Source organism: Meleagris gallopavo, chromosome Z, assembly GCF_905368555.1.
Source record: "Meleagris gallopavo chromosome Z, MGAL_WU_HG_1.1, whole genome shotgun sequence".
NCBI lineage: Eukaryota > Metazoa > Chordata > Aves > Galliformes > Phasianidae > Meleagris > Meleagris gallopavo.
The window spans coordinates 13,882,212-13,904,272 of NC_139435.1; the positions used below are offsets into that span (position 1 = coordinate 13,882,212).

General features: G+C 41.4%; 1 protein-coding gene across 4 annotated transcripts; it reads left to right on the forward strand.

Annotated features, from left to right (window-relative positions):
• Positions 1-11,807: 11,807 nt before the first annotated feature.
• Positions 11,808-20,931, forward strand: NIM1K (NIM1 serine/threonine protein kinase). 4 transcript variants are annotated; one of them, XM_085213328.1, is made up of 4 exons: positions 11,808-12,106; positions 12,666-12,904; positions 17,711-17,979; positions 20,073-20,931. In XM_085213328.1, the coding sequence occupies exons 1-4, from the start codon at positions 12,039-12,041 to the stop codon at positions 20,820-20,822; spliced, it is 1,326 nt and encodes a 441-aa protein (XP_085069454.1). In that variant the 5' UTR covers positions 11,808-12,038; the 3' UTR covers positions 20,823-20,931. The 4 variants fall into 4 exon arrangements, with proteins under 4 accessions (XP_085069454.1, XP_085069452.1, XP_085069453.1 ...); XM_085213327.1 differs by lacking the exon at positions 11,808-12,106 and adding an exon at positions 16,884-16,968 and having other exon boundaries at positions 12,764-12,904; XM_085213326.1 differs by having other exon boundaries at positions 11,811-12,904.
• The last annotated feature ends 1,130 nt before the right edge of the window (positions 20,932-22,061 follow it).

The following is a 22,061-nucleotide window of genomic DNA, read 5'->3' on the forward strand; positions in this document are numbered from 1 at the left end:
AGGTGTGCCTAGCTGTGTGGTTACAGTATTCTCCTGTGCCACAAAACTGAGCATGAGAACCTCCTCATGCTCAGTTTTCATGCTGGGAAGGGGAATGCCAGCAGGCCCCAGCTCTCCTGCAGCTTTCCTGGACTTGTGGACTCACGCACTCATGGCTGCCAGTGTCAGCGTGACAGCTTTATTGCAAGGTGTGGTACGATTTGGGTCAGGGAGTGTCAAATGGAAACACTGCATTCAAAGCTGTGGAAGAGGGAAAACTGAGCCAGAACCCCTGATGCCCCACACTTGTGGCTGTCCTGTATAGCTTTTTTCACTGTTGCCTGTTTTCGCAGGGGGGAACGTGCATTTCTCTAATGTGTTTGTCCACGCAGCGGAAGAGGCTTTCTTCTGTCCTTTTTCTGTTACCATTCAGGACACAATTAAAGACAAAGTGCAGCTATCTGCAAATGTAAGGAGAAATGCTGAAAAAATCATTACTAGATTTGCAGAAAGCACTCTGTGACTGCATCTGTGCTCAGTGGCAGTCTGTCTGACCGTGTGACTGGCAATCTGTCAGCAACCATCCACACAGAATGGTGCTACAGAAGAGCCTGGTTTCTGGCTGCTGCATTGTGAAAATGACGACCAATTCCTTGACCATATCATAGTCATTTTCTACTGAACTTCAATGGATAAATACTGATGGAATGATTAGATGCAACATTAGTTCTGCAGAAATTTGATCCTTCACAAGTCCTATATGAAGACTCTCTGAGTTGGTCAGCTTTTGCACTGGGAGCTCATTTTTAGCATCACTCTCTGCTGTCCTCTCATCAGTGAATAAAACATGGAGTATATATGGGATTCCAGTGCTTTGAACATGTGATGTCTGCCAAAGCCTCCTGAATTTTAAACCTGATATGAACTCTCAATTCTGTTTATATTTGGTAGTAAATTTTATCTCTGCTGTTGTAGCTTTCTTTCGTGTAAAACATTATGTTGTGCTAATTTGGGGACTGGCAAATATGCTTCATTACAGAATGTATGGACGTGCTCAAAATAAATGTATATTTAATCTGAATCTTGATACGTGAACACTAGATGATCTGGTGACATTGTTTGAGGAAGAATGAAAACATCTCTCTATTTACATTATTTTCCTGTCTTCCTTCAATTGGTATTCCATAAGCAAGAAGAAAAAAATCTAAGCCACTCTAAAGTGATCATTGAAAGAAAACTGCTGGAACTTGAAGGCTGAAGGAAAAGAACTCAACTTTATTTGACCGTGTTAGAAGTCCTGGTATGAATGTTTTGAGTCTGTTTTAATAGTGTTACAGAACTTCCAATTGTAGAATCACAAAATCATTAAGGTTGGAAAAGACCTCCAAGTTTGTCCACTTTTGTCCAGTCCAGCTGTCCTCCTACTACCAATGCTGCCCACTACACCATCTCCGTAAGTACCACATCTGCACATTTCTTGAACACCTCCAGGGTTGGTGACTATGTATTTAATAGTGTTTGGAAAATATGTATGCATCTAATTCTGTAGCACATCCAACCAAAATTCTGGAGCTCTCTTTGCAGAATACAGGGGAACAAGCTGTGGGCTTTGTGCTGTCTCTGAAACTGGAGCAGATTTTCAGCACAGTGGTTCCCTCTGGTGTTCAGTACTGCCATGGTGACAGTGATAAATGACTATGTCTTTGCCTTTTACCTTAGTGGTACTGCTAGGTTTGAAGAATTTGTGATAAAAATGAACAAAGTTATTTCTGGAACCAGTAAATAGCAGTGAGAAATGTTTGCTTATGCCTGGCCTGTGACTGAGTGGTTATGAGAATAATCTGTTTGCCATTCTGTTGAGCTCTATGTGGTCACCAGATTAAGTGGTGTGATTAGCCGGGTTTAAGGGCTAATTTTATGAGACGATGCAAGAGGTGTGTGTTTTCTTTTCTCTGCAGTAGTGTTGTGGCACTGAGAAATACTGCTGCCTTAGAGAGACAGAAAAATGAGTATTGTTGATGAGGGTTCAGTCCAAGACAAAACTTTGTGGCAGCCAAAATATGTTGTTGATGTTTACACTAGCAAGCAAAGAAAAAATTAAGCAGTTCTGACTGAAGACAGAGCTGACTGTTGACATGTCATATGCTGTCAAGCAGATTAGCTTTGTGTTTTGTATACACCAAGCAGCCCACTGGAGAAGTGCTCCCAATATATCCCTTGAAGAGTCAGTAGGTGATGTGTGATCCGAATTCCAAAATTCCTGCTTCCTGAAGGGTTTTGTACTCTCAATGTTTGATCCAGTTATATCCTTGGACCTAGAAACCAGCTCACAGTCCCCTGTTGGCTGAAAATACAGCTATTATTGCAAAGTATTATTAATATTTTAAATTCAGGGGTTTTTTTTTGTTCCGTGTGTATTCTGTGAATATATAATTCCATGCATATGTACATATCACTTAAACAACATTTTCATTCCTAAGTGTCTTTACAAAACTCATGATAGATAAATCTGATAGACTTCATTTATTTCTTAGTTTAATTAGAATGATAAAAGAAAAAAAAATCTGTTCTGCTCAATCAGTCAGCACTGTTGAAGTAGCAGACTCCTGTAATAGTTTGAATTTGTGTATTTTCTTCTTCTTTTTTTTACAATACTAGTAGGTAGTTCCACTGCTTTTTTTTTCCTGTTGTTTTTCTCCCTTTACAATGCAAAACAAAACCAGAGGGTTTTTGTCCCCTTTCATTGGGTTGCACTCAGGCAGCTGCCTTTTCTTGTCTGTGAACCAATTCTATGTAAGTCTTCCTTTTGACAAAAATAATAATAATCTGTGTCACAACATAGTATATGCAACTAATCTCAATAAGATTACATAATCAAATTAAATATAACCAAGTTTATTAACATTAATGTTATTTAATTCAAGTCAGGAAAGTTTTTTCTTTTAAATGATGTGTGAAATGTAGCTCAGCCTTGGGGATTTGGGATGTAGAAACTTTTTCACGTAGCTCTGACGGGTTCAGTGGGAAACTGTGGATTGCTAAGACATCTGAGGAGATCCTTGTCTGCCTCCTCTCGGCTGGAGGTGTGCCTGCCCTGAGGCCCCGGCTTCTCTCCCACTCCCCCAGCAGGACAGGGCAGGTACCACAAGGTGTGGGTACACACTCCTCTGCACGCACTGCTGGTTTTTGTAATGTTGCTTCAAGAGACAATATAGACTTTTCAGAACTCAAAAACTAGACAAGTTTAAAAGCAGAACCAAGACAAAAGATCTTATTTTAGTGTGTGCATGCATACATGTCTAGGCATTTAGTTGCAACACGGAAACTGAGGTTGCAAAATAATAAAATCTAGACTTGTGGTCCATCCAAAGGGGTTGGAACTAGATGATCTTTGAGATCCTTTCCAATCCAATCCCTTACCTAAGATTCTTAATGTGTGTCTTGGCAGCTAGAGCTGAGAAAGCAGTTCACTTGGAGGTGGCTGCTCTTGAGCTTTGATGACTGGATTGAGAATGGTCTTCTAGATCCCAGTTTAAAAACACCCACCCTGATTTCAATTCCATTTTCACTTCTGTACAAGAGGATCTCTAATGGGCAGTGTTTTATTTTTGATGCTTAGAAGTTAGTAGCTAAGACCTGAAACAAGATCAAACCACATCCTGCTAAGCTTCTTGCTGAGTCTCCAATGCTTGGAATCACCATGGTTGGAAAAGACCTTCTAGATCATCCAGTCCCGCAGTCCACCTACCACCAACATTTCCCCACTAAACTATGTCCCTCAGCACAACAAATGCAAATGTTTCTTGAACTCCTCCAGGGACAGTGACTCTACCACTCTCTTTTTCCTAGCATCCAACCTGGATCTCCTCTGGCTCAGCTAAACACCATTCCCTCTAGTCCTATTGCTAGCTACATGGGAGAAGAGGCCACCTTGCCTTGGCCTCCCTTTAGGTAGTTATAGAGAGAATAAGGTCTCCCCTGAGCTTCCTCTTCTCCAAATTGAACAATCCCAGCTCCCTCAGCCGCTCCTCATAAGACTTGTGCTGCAGACCCCTCACAAGCACCATACTCACTGGTGTGGCCTCACCAGGGCAAGTACAATTATGCATTAAGCAGTTTACAGGAGTTAGCTGGAGCTTGTGCATAATGAAGTTCTAAAAATTTTGAATCTCATCATTAATGATTCAAAAAGTACAAATATGCATCTTCTTTGATGGATTTCTTTTATCTCCAAATCTGCTAAGTGTTCTCAGTCCTACTGTCACTTTGAGACATTTAAAACTGTCAGCGACAGAGTAGTTGTGAAGATACTCTCAGGTTCCTCAGTACTGATAAAACAGCAAATAATCTTTATGACAGAGACCTGCTTCTACTCTGCTTTCTGTATGAGTACTGCATGTGTACATCTACATCTTCCTGCAGTTGGGCTGAGTAGTGCAGTGGCCTACTAATGCCAGCTTAGACACATCTCCTGACAAAGTGTGTCCTTGCAGCTCGGAAAGCAGATGGTATCCTGGGCTCCATCAGAAGAGGGGTGGCCAGCAGGGACAGGGAGGTGCTCTTGTGAGGCCCCACCTGGAATACAGCGTCCAAGTGTGGAGACCCCAGTACAAGAAAGACAGAGAGCTGTTGGAGAGGGTGCAGAGGAGACCCACGAAGATGATCAGAGGATGGAGCACCTCCCCTATGAAGGCTGAGGGAGCTGGGCTTGTTCAGTTTGGAGAAAAGAAGGCTACGGGGTGACCTCATTGCAGCCTTCCAGTGTGTAAAGGGAGCCTACAAACAGGAGGGGAGTCAGCTCTTTGAAAGGGTAGATAACAGCAGGACAAGGGGAAATGGTTTTAAGTTGAGGGAGGGAAGATTTAGGTTGGATGTCAGGGGGAAGTTCTTTACAGAGTGGTGAGGTGCTGGAACAGGCTGCCCAGAGAGGTTGTGGATGCCCCATCCCTGGAGGTGTTCAAGGTCAGATTGGATGGGGCCCTGGGCAGCCTGGTCTAGTATTAAATGGGGAGGTTGATGGACCTGCATATGGCAGGGGGTTGGAAGTTGATGAACCTTGAGGTCCCTTCCAACCCTAGCCAATCTGTGATTCTGTGATTCTGTGACTATCTCAGACACTACTCTGAAATGTGGAATTGTCAGCAAAGAATTTGTATCTGTCCAAATATTCCATGGAACCTATCTTCTGCCCAGTCATTTATAATGTACCCTCTGAATGCCTAATCTTCTGCTCAGTACTTTTGAGAAGTGGGTATATCTTGAAGCAAGTAACCTTGATTACTTTAGAAGAGTAAAGCCAGAAGTCAGAGTTATTTATATTTAAAGAGGCCATCTGATGTGTGCACAGGACATCATGGAAGAAATCTATGGTAGGTAACACAAAATAGAGCATTACCTGTTTTCCTCCATATGGAAGCATATTCTGTATTTCTTCTGCAACTTGCTGTAGTGCAACTCTATTTCAGGCTGTCTGCTTAGCACTGTCTATCTGCTTGAATATACCATTATTTTATTTAAATAAATAAAGGCTGATTTCCACAGTAATCTGAGTGGCACTCAAATAATTGGCTTGTGTCGCTATCCTTTTCTTTTTCCAAATATATATTTTTTTCACTGAAAGCCTATGAATCAAATTCATTTTTAATAATGTAATTGAATTAGATGCAAATCTTGCCCTGCAATTTATAAGCCGAATAAAGACTTTTGTTGAATCAGTTGCCACAGAGAGCATGCTTAATTGAATCTGCTTTTCTCTTGGAAGAACATTTCCATGACAGTCAACCAATTTGCATTGTACATAAGGGAAGTAGAAGAGTCTGACCAAGTTAAGTTTTATTTCAAAGTACAGTCAGATTTCAAATTAATTCTTCCCATGTGTTTCAAAGACCTGGGAAATCAATGAGTTCTACACATGCATTGCTTTTTGTCTTTGCTTTTAATGCAAGTTTATTCACAACTCAAAGACTAATTAATTCTGTCTCTGGCTTTTATGATGCAGTGCAACAAAGGGATAAAAGAGATTTTTCCTCATGTTTTATTTTCTACTTCACAAGTCTTACTGAATTAGCTCGATGCAGTTTGTATGATGCCGATTGCTGTGCATGTGCTTTCTATTCAGTGTGGCGCAGGCAGCCAGTGGGCTGTGGGCTTGGTGCAGTCAGTGGCTGGGACCAGGGGACATTTGTGGGCTCCCTCCCTCATCATCCAGCTGTGAGAACTCTTTCTGGCCCATGATGGTAATGCATGGAAGGTGGAAAGGTGAGTCTGCACCACCCGGTACTGCAGCACCCCATGATGGAGCTCTGCTGCCGCTGCAATGCAGACACAGCATAGATCCAGCCATGGGTGCAGTCCTGCAGGGCCCACCTGATGGCAGCGGCTCAGTGGCTCACAGCCAGCCAACCTGTGGGACTCCTGCACAGCCAGTGGGGGTAGGGGTCATGGTGAGATCTTCTGGGTGGGTCTGTAAGCAGGCTGGTTAGTAAGGTCTTTGAGAGAGATCGGGTTCTCCCAAGGAAACATCTGTTTTTCTTTCAGGGTTCATCCCAGGCGTGTGGAGCGGACCCAAAAGATGAGGTTTTCAGTCTTTCTGATGAGCTCAGGGGGCATCCGACCAGCACAGTATGCCTACAGGGTGAGAGGGCATGGGGGGAACAAGGGAGGTTCCTCTGAAGGAGAGGCCATGGAGTGTACAGGGCCTGTGGGCATGTCTGCCTGCATGACTGGGTGTGTGTATGGAATAGACTTATTATGGTATAAAGCAAATGTTGATGTTGTTCTGAAACATTTCATTTCATAAAATCAAGCCTCACGGTAATTGAAAAGATATACTTGCTCATCACCACAGCTGGTGTATCAGTATCTCAACTGGTGTATCCTGTATCTCAGTCAGAAACAAAGCCAGGATTCCTTCCTCAGAAATTCTTTGCTGCAGTGCTGGCCGTCCTTGACACACATTCCCACACACGCTGTGTTTTCCTCCATGGGCTGAGAGCCCCTCTGAGTGAGGCCGGCACACCATGATCTTTTCATAGCAGTGCTCATTAGTAACGAGGACCAGAAAGACTCTGTTTTACTGCTCAGGCTGCACTGCACAATGCCTTTTTGATGCTGGGTGGTCTGAATCCCCCAAGGGCCTCCAGCTCTGCATGAGGTCGTGTTGAGGCAGCCACCCATGTCCTGGATGTGCGGTAGTGTTGGTCTGAGTCCTGTGTTTGGAAATGATAACTGAAGACACTGATAAAATTGTAAAGTTTCAAATTTTGTTCTGCCAATGAGCTTCTATGTCCAAAGAATTATCGCCTGGGTGTACTTTTTCTATCCCTTTTTTGTTGTTTTTTATTCTTTTTGCTGCTTGGACAAAAGTGTTTTGCAGTGTTTGTAGCTGTACAGCAGTGCCAGATCAGAGCACAGCAATATTGACCGAATTAGGTTTCACCACTCTGTCTTTTTGCAGAAATACCAAGTAATGCCCTTGCTCTCACATCTGTAGCACAAGGGTTGGCTCTCAGCATCCCCCAGCCCCAAGCACCCTGCTTTAGGTATGTAGGGCTCAGGTTTGTTAACTTCCTAAGTGCAAAGTGCACTGTCTTCTCCTCTTTGTAACAATTAGTGGGCAAAAATTAGTGGGGTAGAGTTGATGTGTTCCTAGGAGCACTTTTTCAATTTTTCCTTTTGGCAGCAGGACTTCTAATTTGCTTGGTTTGGTATCACCATGTTGAAGAGGACTTTGTTGTGGCAAAGGAGTCAGTGCAGTCCCACCTTTTGTTACCCTTTCCTGCATGGTCTCTTGGTTCTATGGCCACTGCGCTGCATTTTGTTGGGAAGAACACTGAAGTTGTTAGTGTTCCGTTTCATCCATCAGTATGCAGTGGTAAAAATAATAATCCACAGTCTTTTATTCGTTGTTAATTTTCCTTTCCCTTTACCATCTTGGAGGTAGTCTTGTGTCTGTGTTGTGTCTGAGACGAGCACAGAGGGCAGCAGGTTGTGGCTGATGTGCAGTGCACTTTGCAGCGGTGGCTCTGGCGGCTCTGTGTGCTGTGTGCTGTGTGCTGTGTGCCTGCCCTGGGAGCTGCTGGAGCTGCTCCACACTGCTGAAGGGTCTGCTTCAAAGTAGTCATTTGGTCCTTGGTATGTTTGTGCCTTCTCACAGCCTAGAACATGCTAAATGAGGGAAGGAACTCACTGCAATTCACACTGCAGTCATCATCTTAAAATACTCTGGTATAGATATCACATGAAGTAAAAAAGTTAATAGAGCTGCACATTCTGCTGCAAAGCACGTATCTCCCATTTTAACATAAATTGCTCTTATTTCAGCTTGTTGCAACACACGTGCACATACTCTCATATTTTTATAAATGTTTACAGAATTATTTTATATTGCCTTACCCAGGGCTGCTGTGCATGAATCTGCCAGCCTGGAAGAACAGCAGAGCCTTAGGCAGATGTGTTCATAAGGTTGAAAAATAAGCTGCCTTGGTCTGGTTTTGATTGAACAATAAGTGGCAAACTCAGTGCTGCGTTCAGAAGGAGCAGTAGTAATTCTGGGATGTACTGAAACTGATGGCACGTGAGTCCAGGCAGAAAAAGCCAGTTGTTTCTGGAGGCTCTTCACAGTCAGCACTGAGCACTGTTGGTATTTCTTCCCACCTGAGCTGGGAATGTACAAATCGGAGTGTAACTGTGCTGTATTGCGTGTTCTGAAGCTCTGCTCTCTGGCACTCACAGAAGTAACTCTGAGAGTGCTACTTATTCAAATTAAAAAAAAAAAAAAGTGCTTAGGACAAGCCTTGAACAAACTTCGATTTCCTTTGGCCACAACAGCCATGCACTGACCAAACATTACTTAGCAAAAGCACAGAACTGGACCATGACATTCCTTGTGCAAATGAACATGCTGTCTGGCTGTACAGGAGCCCTGTTACGTGGTGGTGGGTCTGTGATACAGCTCTTGTTGACTGTCCTACTGGGCTCTCCCTCTTTTATGAAAGGTCTTCAAAACATAGGAATGTAGTGGATTACTGGTATTTTCTTGACATAACTGAACTTTCAAAGCTCTAGTACAGAGGGATCAATATTTTCATATTGTTGATTTAAAAAAAGCCCTGCTACTTTAAATCCTGTTCAGTTCCAGAATTGGTTTGCATCACATGTAGCAGGATAGAGACAAGCTGTTCTTCAGGAGAAGTCAAGCAAAACCGAGATAATCCCCTGCCCTAAGGAAGCATCTCACTCCCTTCAGAGCTCACAGTGGTGGGGCTGAAAAGGGAGCCCTGTTGAATTTACTGCAATATATATATAAAGAACAGACTGATACTCTGAAGACTTGAGCAGCAGGAGACTATACTGTGTGATTTCTTTCATATTCATTCAAACAGGAACTGCAGCAGTTTAGGTCTGCAAACAGAATTTTTGTTACTTCTCTAAGGGACAGGCTTAGAAAAAGAGAATGAGATGCAAAGAACTGTGCTGGTAGCTGTATTCTAGCTGCTCTTCCTTTTCCATGTTTTATCATAGGTCCTTGAGACCAGGCCACTTTCATTTACCTGCCAGGCAGGGACTTCAGGAACCAAAGTCTACATATCCAGCCATCGCTTTTCTGTTGTTTGTTTCCTTCTTCTACCTTTTGTTACAGATTTCCTGAGATTCGTGATGTAGGGTTTAAAGTGAATCTTTAAAGTGAGACTGAGGGCACTTAGCACTTCCTAGAATAGGACTAGAACATCAGTACCTGGAAATACGTGAACAGCAAGGTCAAACAAGAGCAGTGGTGGGCTGGGACGTATCTTAAATGTCTTATGTCTGTTCACTCTGTCTTATATTTCTTCTTGTTGTGTTTATTTAGTTAGTTATTTTGCATGATTATTTTGTTATAGGAAGTAATAATGTGGCCAAAACATTCTCCTGAGGTTTTTTATATCAATAGTCAGCCATACAGGAAACAAATAGATACATATGGATATTGTCCTCCATCATATATGGATGAATCCTGATTTCATATTTTCTTCCTTCTCCTTTGGAATTACTGCTTTCTTTTGCAGACAGTGCCCTTTTAGATGCTATCAGGGTGGATTTTACTGATCTAGGTTACAGGAAGGAACTTAGGCCAGAAATAGATGGTATATTTTCTGCTAAGAATACTGAAATAGTTCATCTTAAAAGATGGGGGAAACCTAGCCAGTTGGCCACAGGCCAGCAGATTGCCAGGCTGACAAGTCGCGAGAAGCCTGGCTGGCAGATTAATGGTTTAAAATCTAATGCTCTAAAAGGAGAAGTTGGGCTCCAGTAAGCATTTGGCAGGAGCAGATTCGGGAAGAGCTGTGTGCTAATGCCCTAATGCAGTTTTGCCTTTGACCCAACAGCATCTTTGCAAGGTCATGGCATTCCCACCTGGTGTTTCTGTCACTGTGGTACTGAACGACAGCCTTTTCTTTGCCCTTACCAAATGTAATCAGCAGGCAACTGTAGAGATCTGTTTGATAGAAATCCTTCTTGAGACTTCAACCATTTAATTGCAAGGTCCCGGTTATTTTTGCACAAAAGTCGTCTTTATTGTGTGGCTTTAATGCTGAACAGGCTGACATCTGTGAGACCCAGCTACCTCAAGTGCCCTTTTCCAGCTGTTCTCAGCATTCCAGTTGCTGTAGTACTCACTAGACCAGAGATTTCCAAAGCCTTGCTCTGACAGAGTTGTCTGCCATTAAAACTGTGCAACATGGTTGATGTTCATGTAACATTTTTTTTTATTACCTAAAACATTCTTAAAATCATTAAGTGAGACAGGTTAAACTAGAAAACAACTATGGGCCAGAATTCGGGCAATCCTGCAAGAAATTGTTCTTTCCACAAATGGAGGAGAGCAAATATAGATTGGGAGTTTGGGTTTAGGTGGATCTTGCTTGTTTGTTTACCTTGTATTTTTGCTAAGTATTTCTTCCCTGGTATCAAAAAATGGAGACAGAGGCAGCATACAGTGCTCCTCAGGATAGGCTGACAGGCAGATCCCGCAGGCTTTGCTCTGTTTCCAGTCAGTCTTTCTTTCACTTACAGTTTCAGGCTTTGGCCAGGGATGGTTGCAAACATGCAGTGTTTGTCAGGGGGCTGACTCTTGGATCCACAGAACACAATGAAACATATTTGAATACTCTGTCTTAAAGTTTGGGCAGTGTTTACAAGTTGTTTACTTTCCACTTCTTTTCATTCATTATTTCTCGTGATTTGACAGCATTCCAGATCCAAGATTGATTTGGTTATATCGTACACTTTTCTATCAGACACAAAAACGGCCTCTTCCTGTGCAGCTGTGTGACAGCAGAGCTCAAACAGGAGTAAGATCTCCAAATGAGAGTAAGAGGAGTTCAAAGGCACATTACAGAAAACGCATTTGCTGCCTGGCTGCAGTTGCAGCAGTGCCAGGGTTGAAGGCATGGCCCATGGGCAGCCCGGTGAGCAGAGCAGAGGGGATGGTGACCCTGCAGCATGAGCTCTGAGCTGGCGGAGCAGCTGTGGTGCCCTCAGGCTCTCCTCTTCCTCTTAGTGGGGTTGCTGGGTTTTAGAGGCCGCTGTCACACAATGTGCTGTTTCAATGATAAGTCATTAGTTATGCATTCAGAGAAAGGACTTCTTTCCAATGCTGCCAAACAAATTGAGCTAAACTAGTAAAATGATGCCTGGTGTGCTGTCTCTAAGTGAAGTGCTTGGCTGTTACATAATGGTTTTAATGACTTTCTTCATCTGTCTGCTTAGGAACACTATGCGTCTGGCAAAAATTTGAGAAGGCTCAAGGCGTTAAAGAAAGCTCATCTAAATAAAGGCGGGTTAAAGTGACATTGCAGTTACTTAATCCTGTATTGTCCTGCCATGTGACTTCAGTGATACTGAGACGCTGCGTTTCTTTTGGCTGGTGCACAGATCATGCTGTTCCTGTCATCTTCCAGGATCAGTTGCTTTGTTAAAGCAGCAATGGGAAGGAAACAGAGGGGCAACAGACTATTTACAGCAAGGCTTCGAGGCGGTCACTTCCAAGGCACAGTGACAAGCTCCCAGGCTGAGGAATGAATCAGAGAAAAACCCTGTGTTCAGCTTTTGGACTGGTACCAGAATCAGGAGCCACGTTCTTAAGGTCAGCTACTCAAAATGAACTGGAAGCATCTGAATTTATGCAGAGTAGATAATCAGCTACTTGTCTGAATTTTTTCTGTCAAGTTAGTTTTCAAAGCAGCTAGCTAAAGGCTGAAAATTTGTGTCAAATATTCTGCATTTGTTTCAAATGTACTACATAGAATGTGAGCAACGCACTGTTTTTCTGCATAAAGCTTGCTGTTTGAACTGCAGAGCCTCTTTTACCATGCAGATGAGCATCCTGACACACTAAATCTGTCAGTGAGATATGGACAAAAATAGAATCAAATTCCATCTCCAAATTAGGACAGAACTGCAATGTGTAAATACAACTTTTGAGGTGAATTCCAAACTGGTATTTGGACTTCTTCAGTAAGCTGTTTTGTTGCTGTTTGCACGGTGTCTGTTACGTGCAGGATTACGTGCATATGAGCAGAGGAATATTTCACTTCATTAAACTCCTTGTTGGGACATTTTGTTCAATGGAGAAGTGATTACCTACAGACTATGACAACAGGATTTGTAAATGGAGGAGGTCTTGGAAAGCATCGCTATGCCAGGTGGAATCGTGAAGACAGTGGAGAAGACTATGGGCGTGAGGAGTGCTGTGGAGGAGATGAAGAGGGCAGGCAGCAGAGGCTGACTCCATTTGAGAAACTAATGCAGGATATGTCCCACAATGAAAAAGTGGTGAAAGAATTAACCCTGGGAAAGAGAATTGGCTTCTATCGAGTCAGAGGAGAAATAGGAAGTGGGAATTTCTCGCAAGTGAAACTTGGAATTCATTCTCTTACCAGAGGTAGGCACTGCTGTGTGGGTCACCTGGTTTCTGATCGCCCTAGTTTTGTGTATACATAAACTGACCTCCTTGTTAAGAAAAATGCTGCCAAAACCTTCAATACACATACCAGTTGTATGTGCCTTTTTCGTTGTGTGAACCTGTAAGCAAGTACAAAGATAAATGCTTAGGTTAGAGGTAGCCTTCATCCATGACAAGCAGGCAGAAACACTTCATTTGGGTGGCACGTCTTACCCTGCAGCTCATGACTCCCCGCACTTTGAAAGATAGTGCTGCAAGCAGTCTGCCTGCTGTCTCCCGTGCCCAGCTCAGAGGCTGCAGGCTTGCGGGTGCTAAGCTTCCAGGGCAGCCTAGCTTGGCATGGGCCTGCCACAGCTGTAGGGAGCAAGGCTTCCTTTGTTTAATGGCTAATTTCAGTAATTTTGGTGAGAAATTTGATGTTGTGTCATGCAGGTGGTTCACTAAGGTAAAAAGCTGGGGCAGGGAATACAAGTGTAGGCTGAGCAAATGCTGGAAAACAAGCATTGGTACAGCCAAACCTGGGTAGAGGGTAAGTACAGAAACACACTGCATATACTGCTTGTATGGAGAGCTAGAAAAGCTAGGTAACTGCAGCAAACACTTTGGTTACAGGTGTAACTGTGAACTTGCTTTCGTCTACCCTGTTTCTGCTGCTGTCTTTGACCAAAACAGAAACTGCTTGATTTCCCTTGGGGATAGCTAGTTTTCCACATGCCTTTGTACATTACTATTTTCAGTTTTTCTCCCATCTTTCCTTTACAATTCAATCGATTCTCATTCCTTTCACCATCTGAAAGTTGAGAAGACTAGGTACTCCCCAAAACTTTTATTCTTTACTATCTGCTGCTATTTTTGCTGACCACCTCCTTCAGACCAGACTACAGAGGTCTGAAAGCTCATGTTGAGCCCAGTTACAGTGCAGTTTTTGCATTGGGAAGTGAAGAATTGGTGGTATTGTCTGTTCTTGTGTTTTTGTGCTGTTTTTTTTTTCCCCCAAAACTGATGTCTGTCTAAGCCGACGGGGTTTGTCTATCTGGGTTCATCTTTTCTGCTTCCTCGCTTCAGGAAACCCTGTTCTCCTTGGCCTACAGCAAGTTGTTTCTTTTTCTGCTGAGTGATATTTTTCCTTTCAGAGAAAACTGTCTTCTGTTATCATTGGCAGAAATGCTGCTCCCATACTGGCAACAGGACGAATGCTAACGGGAAGATAAACTTGAACCAGATGAGCTTTTACCTGTTGAATTTCCCTAGGAGACAGGTTGCTTTTGCATTTGCATAGGGCTGATTGATTGAACACTTTTGGACTTCGGCAAGTACAGTAAATTTGAACAAATTAAATACCAAAACCAGGCTTTTTTTTTCCTTTAAAAGCTTCTTTTTCACCAAAAATCTCTAAAATTATTTTTTTGTCATTGGGGGTTAAAATTTTCACTGGGTAATTTTCTGATGCTAATTTTGCAACTGTCACGAAGAAGGAAGGCTGAGGGGAAAGCATCATCTTACTTGTTTCTTCTTGTGACTTTGTCTGGCATCATAAAATATGCAGTTGGGATGGAGGAGAGGAACAAGTGTGGGTGTACTTCCCCAACATAAGCATGCACACATACACACACCATTCCAAAGAGGAGTCTCCTTCCAGTGTATGTTCACTGCTGTGTTGTTAACGAACTGATGTGTCTGCACAGTGCTAATGAGTAAAAGTCTCCTTTTGGCAGAGATGCAGATAAAAAGGCCTTCCTTGGGGCAAGGGAAGGTACGTGTATATCTTGCATATATTCATCTCTTCAGTTGTTGTTGGTTCTAAGCATTGTCTTTCTGCTGACATCTCACCCTACTTGAAGAAGGAAACAATTTCTTTCTTCACCATGACCAGTTTCTGTAACGATTCTGTAATCAGGTGTGTGCTGTTCTGTAGCCCTCATGCTCTGTTGCAGCAGAATGCTTGAAAAAGGTTTGCAAGAAGCTGGTAAGGGCAAAAAAAACCAATAGCATCAAAGTGGATGAAGAACCCTGCTTCTCTCACAAAGAGAACCTTGGTTGTTCAGCAGTTGCAGGAAAATCTTTGGTGGTGTGATGTGTATTAGGTTATTCAGACGCACTGCCCCAGCTTGGTTTTATTTCCTTTTGCCAATGTAGCATATGCTATTTTTTTCTGAGATAATTTCTCAACCATTTATTAACTTCTCTTATTCACTACGACTTCACATAGCTCTTTTCAAATCTCAACGTATGGTCAGTCAAAATCTTTTTAATAATTAATTTCAGTATTTTGGTGAATAGATTTCCTGATGAAAATGTTCCCGTTTAGAACTGCTGCCATACAAGGGAAATACAGCGTTTAGAAACGGGACTCTCTTTTTTTTTTTTTTTCCTTTTCTGAAACAGTTTTGAAAGGAAACAAAGGCCTTTTCTTACATTATAGGTCAGCTGGTTTTCTATGCACTGCATGCACATACAACATAGAATGCAGAAATGCAGATTTTAACGAGCTTGCTCCTGATACATGATGTTGTGTGAATAAGATCAGGCCTTTCAGTTCTAAACCCTTTTTTTTTGTTTATTTACTTTCCTTCTAAAATTTTATTGAGAAAGTAGACATAGCAGAGGGATGGGAACAGATGAACTTTAAGGTCCCTTCCAGCCTAAGACATGCTGTGACTCTATTTCTCCTACAAGTTGCTTTTTGTTGTTGTTGTTTTGCTTGTTTAAAGTCCAAATGCTCCCAACTTTTTATCAATCAAGATGTAACAATGCAATTACATAGCTAAGATTTCAAGAATTGTTTTCTCTGTAGCATCTAAACATCTAGCTGTGCAAATCTCCCCCAAGCCAGCACTCTTTATTCTTGGTTCAGGAGGTCAATATACTACAACGTGACAAGGGTTTTACAGTCTTTCACCTCTAGGTTAGCAGTCAGAGCTCTGCCAGGATCTGCCACGTGCTGTTCCCATTAAACAGCTCATTCCCTTCTGATTCACCATGCCAGGTGTCTGCACTGTGCAGTAGGTGCAATCATTCCTAACAGCCTCAGTAGGCAGCAAAAAGCAGGGAAGTCTGCTCTCTCCTCAGTTCAGACTTTGTCTGAAAGCAGAAGCATGGAAGGGGTAAGTCAGCAGCTCTCAGAATCTCACTTCCCCAGAGTATCTGCTGCACTGCAGTAGGGAAATCAATTAATGCATTTATATTACTAGGAAATATAAATATACCAAACATGGAGTTTTCTTAATCTGTACAGACATAAATGCATATATATCAATAACATTTCAGGCGTACTGAAACACAAAATTTGAGGTAAATACCTTTATAATAGTGTAAATGGAAGCACCTTGAAAGTTTTTCTACCAAATGTAAAACCATAATGGCATTGTCATGCTTCTTTTAAAGTAACAGCTTTTATTTTTTAGTAATTTAACCTTGTCTGCTAGAACATGAAGTTTTTCTTAGAAATAAAACGGTAAGAATGATTAATTGCTAGGACATCTGTAGAAATATATTTTTTTTTCCCAAGAATAAACAGTTGTTTTAACTACCATGTTCCAGTTTAATTTTGCTGTCTTAGTAAGTTATACAAAGACACTGTAAGCCTATTTTAACCAGACTAATCCCTCCAATACCAGCTGTATTCAAGACAAATGCCATGACCTACCAATTTTCATACAGAACCATAAAAGCAATTCTCACTGAGCTTTTTGAGCTACCCTGTTGATACGGTGAAGCTGTATATGTATACTAGCATTTCAAGGCCCTTAGCTTGTAAATATGCTACAGAACCAAGCAGAACTTAACCACAGCTTTGCATTACCAGGACTGTATAAGACTGATTAGTTGTTTTACATGATCCCTGCAACTTATTCTATGTCGCTGTTTTATTTCCTTCCTTGGTATAAAATCTGTGGTGTGAATTCACAGCCAACTGTGGTGCAGACATAAAATTGTACTTTTCCTGTATTCCGTGCAGTACCAAGAGCCACTCATGCATGAACACGTTGGAAAAACTGGCACAGCTATCCTGAGAAAGACAAACCTCTGCAACACTGATTTTGGTAACTGAGAATTTGTGGGGATGTGGGATAAGACATTAGGCAACATTTCTGTAAGTCACATACATGTAAACACATCTGCTGTAAGCCTGCAGGGTTATTTTCAAAGTCCTTGCACTACCTCCACGTTAGTCCACCTGCTCTGCAACCAACTGCCTAAATTCAAGCCTCCATTAGTCAGTAAGCACCAGGCTATTGCATGTAATTCACAGCACTGAGCTAGCACAGACTTCCTTTAACAAATCTGAGCACACAGTCAGGTTGAAAAGTGGGAAAGGTCTGCAGCTCAGGCTTAGGGGCCTTGCAGGAACAGTCTGTATCCTCAGAATGGAGCACAGCCTCCAGATTTTGTAATGCTGAGACTCTCATTTGCCCACTTCCTTCTCAACAACAGGAACACTAGCTTCCACTCAGACAGGGGCCAGATGTCTGTTTTGAAAGCTATAATGCCCAAGTCAGATACCTAGCATAGATAATTGTTGCCATCAGATATGTACTGACATGCTTGACAGGCTAGGAACATGTTACCTGATTTGATTAGCACTTGTAATACTCTACCAGCCCTTAGCTGTATCAGCAGTGAGGAGGATGCTGGAGACAGTAGGGTGTGAAAGATGACAAGGCTTTGTAGGCCTCTCTAGCTTATCTTATATTTATCATTGCAGTTATGTAACTATGCATTGTACATAAATAGTATTACTGTTTGTACTTACTGAATTAACATGGAAAAGTATTTTCTTTTCAGAGAAAGTAGCTATTAAGATTTTGGACAAGACAAAACTAGACCAGAAGACTCAGCGTTTGCTATCTCGTGAGATATCAAGCATGGAAAAACTCCACCACCCAAATATCATCAGGCTGTATGAAGTGGTGGAAACACTCTCAAAACTGCACCTGGTAATGGAGTATGCAGGAGGAGGGGAACTCTTCACTAAAATCACTACAGAAGGAAAGCTAATAGAAACAGAGTGCAAAATAATCTTCTCCCAGATTGTTTCTGCTGTGAAGCACATGGTAAGTGGCTCTACCATGGGCATTGCTCCTCACTGCTTCAGCTGATTTTGAGAATGTATTTTTTTTTTCCAATTAATAAGTTTAGTGTTATCAGGATTTGAGGCACATATCTTTGAAGAGCGAAACCAGCCTGAGAAATACCGTCTTAAAGATACCCAAGAGTGTTTTCACATCCATCTCAACTTACTGCCTCATGGTTAACATGTTTGGGGAGGAGATTGAATTGAGAGCATGTGGTGGATGGAGCCATCCATTCAGTTACAGTGTTCCTCCTGACCACTTGTTTTTGTATGGATCAGGTAGCAAAGCTTCATTTCACCTCTCAGCTATTTCAAAAGAGCATCACTCACTTTTCTGCAAGAAAGGAGTCCCAAGAAGAGGTGTGTTGTGTATTGCAGACATCCAGCTTACTTACTAACAAATATGGGAGATTAGTACTTAAGACAGTTAATTCCTGTTCCTTGCTTAGCAAGTCATTTCCTCTTTTCTAGTCTTCATTACTGCAACTAGACTTAGAATGATGCAATTCGTAGAACCCAAAGCATTCTATAAAGGCAGAAAAGAGTAATTAACCACTTCCAGTACAACCTCCTCTGAATCTTGCTTAGTAACTACACTGCTTAGAACAACGTTACAAAAGCCATGAGAAGTCTGCTCTGCGTTTGACTTAACACCAGTATTTGTTAAAGTTGGCTCAGAGTGCCCTCCGGTGGCTCACATTCTCCTGCCATGTAATGGGCTCCAGCTCCAACAGGCAGGAAGATGCAAGCAAGGGTATTTCCAGGTCAGATATCTAGAAATGCATTGCAAACAACGTACATGAAAAACATGTTAATGTATTTTGACAGAACAATCAGATGTCTTTAAATGAATTAGCTTCAACATCTTTTCCACAGGACAAGTATTCAGGATCTACTGGATCTTCAAGATCATGTGTATTTCTTAGCATTAAGACCAGACCTCCAAGCTCACCAACCTCCTTACTCATAAACTCGTTTCCTGCAAAAATATTTTATTTTTGCTAATCTATTGAAATCGGGCCACTTATATCCCATCTCACTGTTGTCAGCCCATATGCAGACTGAAGATCCTTGCTTGTTATTGATGACAGGATTTTCTAGTGTCTCCATGTGCATCCTCTTACTTACAAGGATAAGGGCAGAGAATGCTCAAACTCTTTCATTTTTCCTAGTCATTTCAAAGATGAAATTAAACCCTTACTTAATCAGTATAGTTTATATGTCTACTCAGCAGAGCACATCAGTACCTTCATTTCTGAGGTTAAAAAAAAGGTACATGTTGCAGCCTATTCACTTCAGATTTCTAAAAGTAGAAGACAATACTGAACGTCCTGCAAGGATATAAAATACCAGGTGCAGCTTTGTGCACACCTCTTCTCTTGCCAATACTAGATATTAGGATATGGATCATAAACTAGGACAGTTGCTACAGTTCTCTTATCTGGTACCATATTCACTTAATCACAGAATCATAGAATTACAAGGTTGGAAAAGACCTATAAGACCATCTAGTCCAACCATCTTCTCACTACCACTGCTACCACAAGCTATTAAAGCATATCTCACAGCTCCTCATTCAGACAATGTTATCAATGAACTAGAAGCTTTCAGTTCAGAAGTCTGTATGCTCAGAACAAATACAAAAATGGCTTTACATACTTAAAAAAAAAATTTCTGTACAGTAGAAATGTAGTCATTTCAAAAACAAGTGCTCTGAATCCTGAAAAAATACAAAATACTTGGTACGGGAAGATACACAGTCATGTAGGATTAGCCATAATGCCATCACATCTGCTTAATATAAATACTAATTCCTAACTAATATTAATAAACGCTAACAAGATGTTGCTATCCTTCAAAACGTATATGTATATATAGAGATAGATTTCCGCACTTCCTCAGTCATTTTCTTACCAGTAGAGAATTAAGATGGACTTGCAATCTTTGGTTTCATAGCAAAGCTTATTTCTTTGTTTGAGATAAATAATTCCCTCTCCTAGGTAGTAATTAATAAAAGATGAAGAGTAGTCACGTAAGCACTTGCTAATACCCAATGTTCTCCTTCTTCTACAGCATGAGAATAATATCATTCATCGGGACTTGAAAGCAGAAAATGTATTCTACACCAGTAACACCTGCGTTAAGGTGGGAGACTTTGGATTCAGCACAATCAGTAAAAGAGATGAAACTTTAAATACTTTCTGTGGGTCTCCTCCTTATGCTGCCCCTGAACTCTTCCGAGATGAAAACTATGTTGGCATTTATGTAGATATCTGGGCACTAGGAATATTGTTATACTTTATGATAACGGGGATCATGCCATTTCGGGCAGATACGGTGGCCAAACTGAAAAAGTGCATTCTTGAAGGGACATACAGCTTGCCTCCCTGCCTCTCGGAAGCTTGCCAGAAACTGATAAAAGGAGTCCTTCAGCCAGTACCAACAGAACGATATTCTGTCAAACTTATTATGAACAGTGAGTGGATGCAGGGGATACAGTACCCAAAACCTTTACAGCCATTTAAACTGGATCCTAAGTATTTATCAGAGATCAATACACTCAAAGAGGAGGAAATAGAAGTGAAAAATGCTCTGAGAGATCTGGGAATCACAGAAGAACACATTCAAAATAACCGGGGAAGAGATGCACGCAGCTCAATAACAGGAGTCTACAGAATTGTTTTACACAAAGTACAAAAGAAAAGGGCCCTTGAATGTGTCCCTATAATGTCCCATCCAGATCCCAAGGAACAAGACATAAAGAAAGGAATCAGCTCTTGTAACGGTATAAAGCACACATCCAAGCTGTGTTCTATTTTGTAAACCACACTGCAGGCTTTATACTCAGCGCACTTAACAAGGGGTTTTATTCACTTTTCACAGGTTTTGGTGTTGTATTTTTTGTAATTTTTAAATAAACCAAATTGCCTCATCTCCTTTGTATTTTTCAGCTCACATTTGAAGTGCTCAAATGCAGAGCTCTAATGTACTTGTTTGCCCCTTGCTCCAGAAACATGGTATAACTGGTGCAATAATTCAAGTAAAACAGAAAGAAATTATCAGCAGAAGTGATCTTTTAATAAAGATCAAATGGTACTGCATTTAACACACTTCAGACATCTCTCAGTACAGCCACGTAATCTTGACAAGTTTTACCTTAGCTTGACACAACTATACCACTGCAAACAGGATAGTTTTTGCAGAGAACTAAGTTCAAACAAAATACAGACTGCAAATTCTTAAAAACATTTTAAACAAATTAAACTTGCTAAATTGAAAAAAAAAAAAAAAGCATTTTAATTACAGAAAGAACAGTGCTGTTGTTGACCACGGTTCTCGATTTGCCACAATCCAAAGGCAAATTCAGATATGCTTACTTTAATCCTGCATGTGTGATTGCAGTTTTTAGTGCCTAACTGGCTGGGTTACCAACCATTAATCTTCTGACACCTTCCGCTATTTGTATGATTCTCACAGTCTCTAAATGCTTGGAATAGAGCTGCACTCCAATAAAAAACAGATGTAAGCATACTCTTAAACTCTGAAATTCTTGCTTTAGCACTAGATATCTGTAAGTAAATTGAGTGTTGTCAATACCAAAATCTAGTTACAGGCTGTACTAGCCTTCTGTCATACTATCTGAGCAAGAAGGCTGGTACAAAACTGATTTTTATATTCTTGACCACTAGAAGTTAAAAGTTGGATACCCTGACAATTCCAATTTTTCTGAGTGTCACCAAGATGTTGCCATGTCCCACTCTACTTTCATCTTTCAGGTAATTTATACTTCCATCAACCAGCCCAATGCAGTAGTAGAAAAGTGCAGTAGCTTTCCTCTGAATAGGCACAACTGAAATGCCCACGGTAAGGCAGAGTCTGAATGATTTTAGTTAAGGTGAGTAAATTAATGAAAGGTTTAAAGAGGTACATCTAGTGCTCTCGAATATAAAAGCAGAATCTATTACAGGGACTAATTAGATGTTTTGTTGACCTTAAAAAGAGTAATATAAATAAACAACAGGATGACTTTGAAAAAACCGCCTGTGGGAAACAAGGTTCAAC